The 11,484-nt window shown below is 38.1% G+C and overlaps 1 protein-coding gene across 5 annotated transcripts in view; it reads left to right on the forward strand.

The window, feature by feature from the left end:
* Pan3 (poly(A) specific ribonuclease subunit PAN3) overlaps positions 1-11,484 on the forward strand; it is a 113,759-nt gene that overhangs the window by 17,047 nt on the left and 85,228 nt on the right. For 4 of the 5 annotated variants that reach the window (XR_007595352.1, XM_050161856.1, XM_050161857.1 and 1 more), the window contains exons 2-4: positions 3,419-3,540; positions 5,614-5,680; positions 7,313-7,383. Coding sequence is in view for 4 of the 5 variants with exons in the window: in XM_050161856.1 (XP_050017813.1) it covers positions 3,419-3,540; positions 5,614-5,680; positions 7,313-7,383 (260 nt within the window). In the remaining variant the exon portion in view is untranslated. Of the gene's footprint in view, positions 1-1,119; positions 1,160-3,418; positions 3,541-5,613; positions 5,681-7,312; positions 7,384-11,484 lie in introns of those variants that run through there. The other variant, XM_050161859.1, reaches the window with a different exon arrangement.

The raw sequence follows: 11,484 nt of genomic DNA on the forward strand, positions 1-11,484 counted from the left end.
CGGTAGTGGGTGCGAAGATGGGGGGGGATGGGCCGCGGAGTGTAAGCAAAGGGGTGTTGTTTCCGGGTGTGTATGTGTGGAAAGGGTGCCGGGTTTGCGAGCACATGTGTTCGTGCGTGCCCGTGTGGAGTGCCGTCTGCCTAAAGTTGAGGTTCACCAGTGGGTGTGTATGTGGGTAGGAGGCGGGAGGTGAGGGGCGGGCTTAAGGCTCATTAGCTTTGCTGGGAAGGACGCGAAAAGTTTTGCTAGAGGCTTTTGGGAGTAACGTTTGGGGTGTTGGAATTGCTTTCTAAGGATGTCGAAGGGGCGGGGTGGTGTACGAAGATCAGCTTTTTGTTTTGTTTGTTTTCGGTTTTTTTTTTTTAAGCTTGCACAAGTTCTATAGAGAGTTTGGACAAGGGAATTCCGAGGACTTGCTCTCTGGTAGCTTTCTGGAAGGCTCGAGTAAGTGAACTGGGTGTCCGCTGGAATCTTGTCTTACTCATAATGTTACATTGAGTGAACTCTCAGCATTGTGCCTCAAGAGCGTCTCGCACTACACAAGCTATCGTGAGAATAATTTCGGGCTGTGTCGTAGAGCTTTTTGAGTGGAGTTCGTTGTAACTATGAATGGTTTGTATAAGGTTGGCCTTGAACATTAAAGTAGGTCCCCGATTTCCCCTTGTTTTAGATCTTACAATAACGCATAGTTTATTTTTAAAAGCTTGCTTCTTTTTGAATGATGGACTTGTCTCTGTTTACCGAAGCTTATATGCATTAGATATTTCCTAAAGAATAGTTACTTTATTGCTGGGAGTTAGCCGTTAAATTTTAAATTTTTTTTAGTTACCTTTATCTGTATCTCTGTATGTTTGTGTGTGTGTGCCCACCATAGACAGCATTATAGAGGTCAGATGACAGTTTGGGGAAGTCATTTTTCTCCTATAGTGTAGGTCCTGGAGCTGGAATTCCGGTGGTCAGTCAGGCTTGGCAGCAGGCACTTTAATTACTGTGCTCAACAGGCCAGTGTTGTCTGTGTTCCCCTTCTCTTCCTTGTTTCCTTTTTCGTCATGGTTTCACTCTGTAGCCCAGGTTGGTCTGAACTGGAGACCCTGCTACCTCAGCCTCATGAGCTGGGATTACAGGTGTGCCATCATGCCCAATGGACGTTTTCTTCAAGGTAAATTTTAGGAAGCGAAGTTGTGGTTCCAGTTAATTTGAGGGTAATGTGTGATTGGAAAGGAAATGGAAAAAGAACAGTGTCTCTCCTGGTGTGCTTTCTGTTGCTGTGTTAAAACACCACTACTAAGCCGCCATTCTGTTTACAAAGCCAGGACAGGCTCCACAGCTACACAGAAAAACCCTGTCTTGAAAAACCAAGACAAAACAAACCACAAAACCCACCACAACCAAAAGCAACTTGGGGAGGAGGCAGGGTTCATAACCTGTTAGAGTCCATTGATGAGGGAAATCAGGCACAAGTAGGAACCTGGAGGCAGGAACTAAAACAGAGACCAAGGAGGAAGACTACTTACTGGTTCTTTCTCTGTCTTGCCCAGCTACCTTTCTGAAGCCCAGGTTCACCTGCCCAGGGGTGGTGCCTCCCTTAATAGACTGGGCCTTCCTCCATCAGTTGTCACTATATCTGGCCCTGTGACATTTCTTTAACACGATTGGCTTCTGTCTTCTTTCTTAGTAGGCTTGAATTAATAGCTGTTCTGACTGTGTACAACTTAGTTGTCCAGTCTGTTTCTCAAACTCTTAAGATAGCCTTCACCCACTAATTAGTGGTACAAGGAAATTAAAATAGACAACATATTCCAAATATTATGAAACATCTGAAATTTGTTAGTTGCTTACTGGTATTAGAACATTCAAGTGAATCTTTTTTTTTTTTTTTTTTTTTTTGGTTTTTCGAGACAGGGTTTCTCTGTAGCTTTGGTGCCTGTCCTGGAACTAGCTCTGTAGACTAGGCTGGTCTCACAGAGTCACAGAGATCCGCCTGCCTCTGCCTCCCGAGTGCTGGGATGAAAGGCGAGCATCACCACCGCGTGGCCTCCCAAGCAGCTTCTTTATTAACCAGTGGCATTCACAGCATACAGAGGGGAATCCCACATCATGACACTGTTTGTTTGCTTGTTTGTAGTTCATTCATTCACTTATTCATTCATTCATTCCTGGCAGCGTGTTGTGTGTCCTAGTTGGTGCCAAACTTAACTGTGTAGCAGAGGAAGACTTTGAATTCTGATTCTCATGTCTCTTCCTCCCTGGTGGAGTTCTGAGATTATAGGCATACACCCTCATGCTTGGTTTGCACAAAGCAGGGGATAGAGTTCAGGGCTTCCTACATGCTAGGCAGGTACTCTACTACTGAGCTGTATCCCTGACATTTGTGAGTTTTTTTAGTTTGCCTTTTTAGGTGGGGGCTGATAAATTTCTCAGTGGCTGCTTGAATCAGCTCTGGTTCCTGGTGTAAAGCATAAGGCATGTAGAAAATTTTGTATGCCAATCTTGAGGATAGGGTTTTAAAACACCCTGTCCAGTACTTGTGGCATTGCTAGTTTGACTGTTTTCTCAACCTCTCCCTTAAGTCAGCACTGAGCTCCCAGTATTCCAGTACTACAGCATCTTGTGGCTTTTACGGTTTCTCTCTGAATTCTAATATAGTCTAAGACTGACTGTTTCAGATTGCTTGTGAAGGAGAAACAGATTGGAAAAACTTGTTTACATTACTCCAGAGATTGTGATTAGGAGTCTCGAGTCTTTTCATAAATTAAAGGAAGGAAACTTGACTAGGAAGCTAGAAATACAAATGAGATTTTTTTTTATGTTGTGTGTATTGTATTAGATGATTAGTATAAAAATACCATTTCTAGTCCAGTAGTGGTGGTGTACATCTTTAATCTCAGAAGCAGGAGATCTCTGGGTTCCAAGCTAGCCTGGTCTACAGAGGGAGCAATCAGGGCTACACAAGAAATCTTACCTTGAAATATCCCCTGCCCCCAACCCAAATAAACAAACAAACAAACAAAAACCAACATGAACATTTTATTTTATTTTTTTTAAAGATTTATTTATTTATTATGTATACAACATTCTGCTTCGATGTATGCCCGCACGCCAGAGGAGGGCGCCAGATCTCAGTACAGATGGTTGTGAGCCACCATGTGGTTGCTGGGAATTGAACTCAGGACCTCTGGAAGAGCAGCCAGTGCTCTTAACCTCTGAGCCATCTCTCCAGCCCCCTAACATGAACATTTTAAAACAGTGTTTTAGAGACATAAACCTTAATTTTATCTTGGGTTATGGCCTGGTAAACAAACACACAAACTAGTGACAGATTATGGGACTTTCAAACTTATTTAGAAACAAAAAAAGAAAAATCGGTGTTTTGTCCTTTTAAATAATTATAAATACTTCCCTTTTCATTCTCTTTCAGTTCCGGGAATAGACGGAGGTGCTTTAACTGACTCAAGTCTCACAGATTCCTATTTCAGCACCAGCTTTATTGGAGTCAATGGATTTGGAAGCCCTGTAGAAACAAAGTATCCCTTGATGCAGGTATTCTGGTGGGCTGAGACTTCCTTTCTTAAATGGTTTGGGTGGGAGAGGAGACTTTGAAGAGATGAGAGATGGGTGAAATGCAGGAAGTTACAAGTAGGGTTGGAGCCAGTGAGTGCTTTCAAGGTAGGGTTTGGAAAGAGATGGCAATGGAGTGTGCAGAGGGTAGATATTCTTCCACATGGATTGCATGTATTAAGGTTGGTAATGCTGGTAGTATAATTTAAAAACATTTAACTGGATAAATATGTGCATATGCTATCAGTTTTGACAAAATCACTCATCTTTACTCACCAAACATCTTGTTATCTTGTTAACTTTCTCAGACAGCTGGCAGTACTGTTAGCAGTTTCCTGAGCTTGCTTTCTATCAGGAAGATTCTACAGCACATATCTGAATTTACATTTAAGCTGTTAAATATGAAGCCAATGGTACTTGAGTGATGTCGTGTTAACATTGCCTTTACATTTTTAAACACATTGTGCTCTTTGTAGCTGATTTTTCTCTTTGTCATAACTGTGTGCAATGCTGAGGACATTTTGTAGATAGATATAGAAGAATTTTGTAGAGTTTAGAATGTAGAGTTGAAAATATTACTAATGTTCTTTGGGAAACTGCCATAATAGTGAAAGTGGTGCCATGCTGTTCCTTGCTTCTGTGCTGCCCTGCTGATCCCCATGATTGTAATATGATGCTAAAACACTGTATTTGGTTTCCCCTCAGTGCTGGACTGACTTAAGAAGCCAGTTTTTTTTTTAACGATTTTAACTCAATTAATTAATTTCAGTGTTGCTATCTTCCTAATGGGTTGTTTGAATTTAAGCGTTTAAGCAAGTGTGCAGTCATGAACATGAGTCAGTTCTCCCTTATGTATGTTTATTGTATGTATGTGGCACAGGTAACACATGCATGATCGTGTGGAGAGCACAGCTGGATGTCAGTTGTTTGCCTTACTGCATTGAGACAAGATCTCTCACTGAACTAGAAGCTCATTGTTTTGGTTAGGTTGGCCAGCCAGAGCATCCAGAATCCACCAGTCTTGATCCCACAATGCTGGGACTACATTAAGCTTTTTATGTGTGTGGTGGAGGTTGAATTTTAAGTCTTTATTCTTGGCTGAGCAAGAACTTTGTACCCATTCCTGAATTCCTTTTTTTTTTTTTTTTTTTAAAGTGAACAATTTATGTATAGTTCTTTTGAGACAGGATCTCATGTGGGTCTGGCTGGCCAAAAATTTGCTATGTAGCCAGGAGCGCTATGTAGCATGTAGCACTCCTGATTACCTCATAATGCCCCATTAGTTCTAGGGTTACACCATGTGTATTACATGCCTGTCTCATTCATATATATGTATATGTACATATATATATAATTTTATACTAAAATTGTCTTAAGAACTTGTCCAGATTCCCTTTTTAATAATGCAGAAACTGAATAAAAAGCCAACTGACTAAAGTTTGGGATTACAGGATTTAAGCTAGCGCCGAGAAAGTCTAACTTAGATTACTTTTTCAGAGACTGAATTAGTTTCATATCTAGGACTTTCTGCTTTCAAAGTCCTTCTAGGATAGACATAGAGACAGTTGGGTGGAAGAAAAGCAGAGGATGTGTTTGGCAAACAGGAAATAGCTTAATTGTACCAGCTTTAGAAGGTGTGTGAAGAATAATACAAATTGAGAGATGTTAGAGCATGTACTGACTTCATACAGCTTCCACCTTCTTGGATGGGTATTGGAATTTATATCTTACGGATTAGGAAATTCAGTTGTCTTGCCTATGCTAGTAAGTTAAAGAATTATAGTGCAAAACAGGCCTGTCTTTAAAAAACACCTGACTATTAAGAAAGCACTGATGTGCTTCCCAGGAGTCTGTATGTAAGGAGTTGTGATTTAAGCAATAGTAGTAATGTGTGTGGGAGCGAAGGTTAGTTTGTGAAAGATATTCAACTTCTTCCTCAGTTTCTGCATCATTAAGAAGGAAGGGGAAGGTGCAGGCTGTACCAGTCAATTTTACTGTTGGATACTTTTAATTTTGTATTTCTCAATGGCCACACGTGCTTATTTTATTTTCCAGAGAATGACTAGTAGTAGCAGCTCCCCAAGCCTTCTAAATGACAGTGCCAAGCCATATGCAGGCCATGGTAAGATCTGATCCTGTGTGGCATATGTGTGTGTGTACCTGTCTGCCTGCCTGTGTATGCGCGTGCGCCTGTGTGTGTAATTCTAAAAGCAATATGATCATTGTAGAAATTTTTAGAAACTATGAACAGGTACTAATTAGGAAATAAAATTAATAAAGAAGATTTTGAGTCACATACTTTTTTATTAATAAATAGAATAATTAAGATTACATTAAATATTCTATTCATGATACTTCTTTATTAATGTCAATTTGTTGCTTATTTTTGTAGCTTACAAACTTCTTTTATAAGAAGTGGGGCTTTAGTGGACTATATGTGTGAATAATTAAAATTTTTTTTGTCTTGTGTTTCTGAATCATTTGTTTTGGATATATCTTAGGAATGGAATTATTTTAAAATTCATGAGCATTTAAATAACTTGTTATTTAATAGTTTCAGATTTTTCCTGTATTTTATTTTAGGAAGTGTTGCAAGGTAAAGTGTATAAACATGCATGCTAATACATCAGATCAAATATAAAATGTTAACTACTAATAATGAGTAAATTTTGCAATTTGACTATTTTCTGTAATACTTTATTATATAAAGTTCCCATTACTATTTAGGAATTTCAGGCTTGTGCTGAAGGAAAAAGTAACATTTGAATGTTAGATTTAATGTTAGAAACTACTTTGAAGTATTATATATTTTAGTATTCTTGTATTGTTTAAATGCTATACAAGGTGACAAGTAATACATAATAAATCATGCCCTTTTGAATGCCTTAACTTTATGTATTATATAAAAACATCTTGTCTTTCTATTTATTAGCATTTTTCTTTTGCGTTGTTAGTTATTTTTTATTGAATCATTTTAACTCCAGTGACCTTCTACTATAAAGTCCCAGCTAAAAGAAGGCAGAGAAATTAAGCAAAAATTTGTGTACTGTGTTTTAAGGAATATTAGAGCTCTTTTAAGGGAGGACATTTAATATAGGCTTTTACGATCTCACACATAATAAGATTTAAAAATACAGGATTTATTGATGTCCGGAAGCGAAAATGAAGTACTAAAGTTCCATGACTTGTGTCTTGTGGTGTTCAAAGTAGGAAACAATTCAGAATTGTAATGTTTAAAGAGTAATGACACTTTGGATCTGTAAAACCTTTGGATTCTGTTTATATTTTAAACATTTAGTATTTCCATCATTCAAATAAATACTTTAACAAGGATGTCAGAGGTCTCCTGATGAACTTAGAACTGTGGATTAGTCTGTAAAGTGGAAGATTTGAAGGCCTTAATGTTTAATCTAATCTGAACCTGGATCTCTCTGGCCCTGACTCTTTATCCCCAGTACTTGTTCTTAGCACAAGTGTTTACTACAACTAGACTTTCCTCCTTCACAACTTACCTATTGTATTTTATGTTTCTTCTTGTTTTAATCAAGCCCATGCATTTTTACATAGAGATACCTACTTGACTGGGTAGACAGCAGTATAGGCTGAATGAAGTAGTTACCAATTTGTATCTGGTACATTGAACGTGCAGGTGCGTGAGCACTGAACTTGATGCTGTCGTGGCCCTGCCAGGTTGACATGTCTTAGCCTTGCTCGTTCCCTGAGTTGTTGGAAACCTGTGTGACTTGCTTTCCAGATCCCTTGACTTCACCTGCTTCATCCTTGTTTAATGACTTCGGTGCCCTCAACATCTCCCAGAGAAGGAAGGTAGGTGAAAATTGAAATTCCAGTGAAATTAAATGCAATTTAAGTGGGAATAAGACCTATTATTTTGAGTGCTTTTGTTGCCTTTACTTAAGTTTTTCCTCATCGCTTTGCTTTCTCTCATTACTTTTGGCTTTTTGAGCTGGGATCTTAAATAACCCAGGCTGGCCTTGTATTTGAGATGGTTCTCCTGCCTCCCCAGTGCTGGCATTGTAGGCAAGCTAACTACACCATGCCTGATACCTTGTTCCTTATCTGTGGAATTTTATTTGATCTGTATGCATGAGATGAAAATTTTTATGCAATAGGATGTAATAGGATGAAATCCTTCTTGCTTTTTGTTCTTTTTCTAAATATATTCTGTTGCTGTTAATATGACCCAGTGTAGGCATTTTCACCATATTTTAGCTTTATTTTTTGACTTGAAGATCTCTAACTTGTTCTATCCTAAGATTTATAACTTTTCATAATTGACCCAACTATTTAAAACTAACTTGTAATTAAAACTATGTGGGCTTCTTGTTATTTTTTTTTTCCTGGGGGCAGTGACAACACAGTTTTACTAGGTCACTGAAGATGGCTTTGAATTCATAACACTCCTGCCTCAGTTTCCCAATTATAAGTATGTGCCACCATGTTTAACCCTTAGAATATGTTCATGTTAAAAATCTGATTTAATTTGATATAATTTAGAATTGAGGCTATAGACCATTATAGAATTGTATAAGGACTGATTGTATGACAGACTGAAATGGATAGTTTGGTGCCTTTGGGTCTTAGTGAGAACCATGCTGATGTGAAGTCACTAAGAGAATCTGGTCATTTGGTTAAGACCAGCAGTAGCCAAGGTTATAAGAACTGTGCATTCTGGGTGGATGTGAAGTTGGAGCATTCTTGTTTTCTAAGTAATGGGAGAAAGGCCCCAAGTTATACCAACTTTAGAAAAAATGAACTGAAGAGGAGGTATCTGAACAGAGGGAAGTGTAGTGTGAGGTTCATGATGGCTGTGGTGGGGATGACTTTATGACTAAGCTTGTTCCAGGTTTAATGAATCCCATGCATGAAATATGTATAACACTGTGTCCATCAGTCATACCTCACTAAGTTACTTAGAAAAATTAAAGAGAGTGGGTGTTTCCAAAGCAAAACATTTTCGGGATGTGGCCTATTATCACACAAGCGCTTTGTGCACTTAATATTGTTTCCTTCTTAACAATTGAATTCTAACAAGGTGATTAGAAATGCTTTTAACAGCTAGGCCTGATAGATAAACTGTTTGGGTTTGATTTTTAAAGGTCTTTTAATGGTTTTCACCGAGGGAAATGAGTTTTTGCTTTACCCACTTTTCTCATGGGTTGGAAGAGGTGCTAGAGGTGGACACAAGCAGACTTGTTGGCAGTAATGAAAGGTAGCACTGAAAATTCAAGGCAGGGAAGTGGAAAAGTGGCCACAACCTGGGAACAAGTTATCTAGAACTCGAGAGAAAAGGAGAAGACTTCCATTTAGCTTACTGGTCCTTCTAATGACTTTCTTGTAGTTTTTAAAAAAAGGTTAGCTGGTGTTTCTGATACCTGAGTTAAAAAGTAGAACTAGCATGGTAATTGAACATTTAAAAGCATTACTGTGAACATTAACTAACTGGCTGTATCTTAAACAGAGTTTAAGTATACCATTTAGAGATAGTTTTGAAAAATAGCCAAAAAAATCAGTGGGGATTTTAAGAGAAAAATACAGCATTTTTTTTTTTTTAAAGAAGAAAACAATAAAAGGAGCTATTGGCATTTCAGTGCTTTGTAGCCCAGACTGGCCTTGGATATACAGTGATCCTCCTTATGCCTCCTGATACCTAGCATCACAGACTTGAGCTGCCCTGTCTGGCCTCCAGTAGTAGAATATAGTTTAGTAGAAGCAGAGTAATAATTCAAGGAAATACTTTACTGTGTATCTAGAAGTTCCTCGATCTCCAACCCTGTGACCTTCTACCATCATTCTAGACTATATATAGTCTTCCCATTCATGAAATGATAGGCATATCCTAAACAGTTGTTGTCTTGTCCTTTATTTCTCAAAAACTTCCCTGTCTATAAATTGAAAGTGTTAGGATCTGACTGCAGAGTCCCCATTGCTGCTGTTGACAGTTAACATAATGTGTGGTAGAGGGACACGTGGGCTTCATCTAGTAGATTGAGGTAGCACGTGTGTGCTCTTTATGTGGGTATGTATTGTGTTTTTAAATGTTAATGGTTGCTCAGAAAGGTTTTTTAAAAAAATCTTTGTTTAGGAATTCTTTGGCAGTGGGAGTAATGCATAGTGTGTGGGCAGTCAAGGGGTACCTCTTTTTTTGTTGTTGTAATTTATGTTAGTTTCGTGATATGATTCCATGGAAATAAATACAAGCTATATTTGTTTAATTAAACTCAATGCTTATTTAAGCAGGGTAGCATGATTACTTATTGATACTTCAAAATAATGTCAGAGAACAGATAGTAGGACATTCACTACCGTGTCATAGCCTGAAAGGTAAGTAACTTCCCCAAAATTGCAGGTGGACCGATCCAAACACAGTCATTTGTTTTTACTATATGTGAACATATTAATGAGTACTTGCTTAAGTATTTGATGATTGCAAAGTAGCAGTGATTCGCTAGATCCATGAAAACATTAAGGAAAAGATGATTGATGGCGAAGACTGTGGAGAAGCTCAAACTATCTAGGTAGAAGGTACCCACAATTAGGAAGGAGCCTCAGGAAACTCCTGTCATTCACATATAAACAGACCATCTTACTATGTTTATGGGCTTACTGAAGTGTTAAAATGTGGTATGAAAATAGTATAAAACAGTTCAGAGCCATCATCTAATTGTCATTAGAGATGTGAGAAGATTTCTGAACATTCCATATCTGAGCATATGCCTTTGGTTGTTACAATAGAACCACAGGGACCATAGCCAGCTGTAGCAGAGTTTCAAAACACCTGTAGCAACTGATAATACTAAGGCATCAAATACAGTTATTTTTCTTGCAATTCAGTTTAATTTTATGCAAATCACAGCCATGATAGAAGGGGTTTTAAATGTTTCTTTTATTTATGCTTGAGAAGCATTGGTGTTTTTCACTTATTTTCTCATTAAGAATGTATATAGATTGAAAGGTTATAATAAATTTGTGTAATCTTGGGCAAGATAGATGTTAGAAGAATTAAATTCTTATTTTATAATCTATGGAAAAGTTAAATCTCTGTAAAATGCTACCTATGACTTTGGAATTTTATTAAAAATGAGAATTACTAGGCTAGAGATTAGTACACAAGGCAACCTTAGCAGGTGCAGTTAAAATTGGTTACTGGCATGAAGTCACTAGGTGTGATCCAGACAAGCAGTAAACCTTGGGTTCCCAAATTCTTTGAAGACAATATCTTTTATTAAAATTAGATATAGGAGCACAGGTGTGAATGCAATGTTTGAGGCTCTGATGTGGTTCTTGCCACTCTGAGGTCTTTTGTACAGGACTACCACATGTGGTTGGTAGAAATCAGGCAGATGAGTCTTCTGATTGATATTCTTGATTCCTTTTCTCTCTCGGGGTGATGGTCTGCTCCTTTATTTACTAGGTGGTCTCTTATATTCATTCTCTCTGTATCAGAATAAAAACATTATTAGGTGCCCTCTATTTACATATCTTTGACTCACTTTAGTGTGTTTCAGTCCTAAATGGGATAATGTCAATTTTTGTCTATTTTTTCAGACTTTAATAAGTCAAATTCTTGACACCAATATTTCTGAAACTTTTGTTCTGCTCTTGGTCAGGATGAGAGCAGTGGGATCCAGGGGCATAGTCACCTGCTGTGGTTTTGTTTGTGATGCAGTGTGGGTGGTAGAAGAATCTTCTGGGTTATTTTCTTGAGAGAGCAATTCACTGGCACTGTTGTCCCTGATTATTTACATGTTTGAGCCCAGTGTGGGTCATCCTGGCCTAGTCTCTTGAGAACAGCTGTCTACTGTCTCCATCACCAGCTTCCTGATGATACAGTGTTTCCTGTTTTCTCATGAATACTTTTTTCAGTTGGTTGTGCAGTAAACATTTTTGTTTAACTAAGGATTTTCT

Source organism: Alexandromys fortis, unplaced genomic scaffold (assembly GCF_014885135.2).
Source record: "Alexandromys fortis isolate MF-2015 unplaced genomic scaffold, M_Fortis_MF-2015_v1.1 scaffold_118, whole genome shotgun sequence".
NCBI lineage: Eukaryota > Metazoa > Chordata > Mammalia > Rodentia > Cricetidae > Alexandromys > Alexandromys fortis.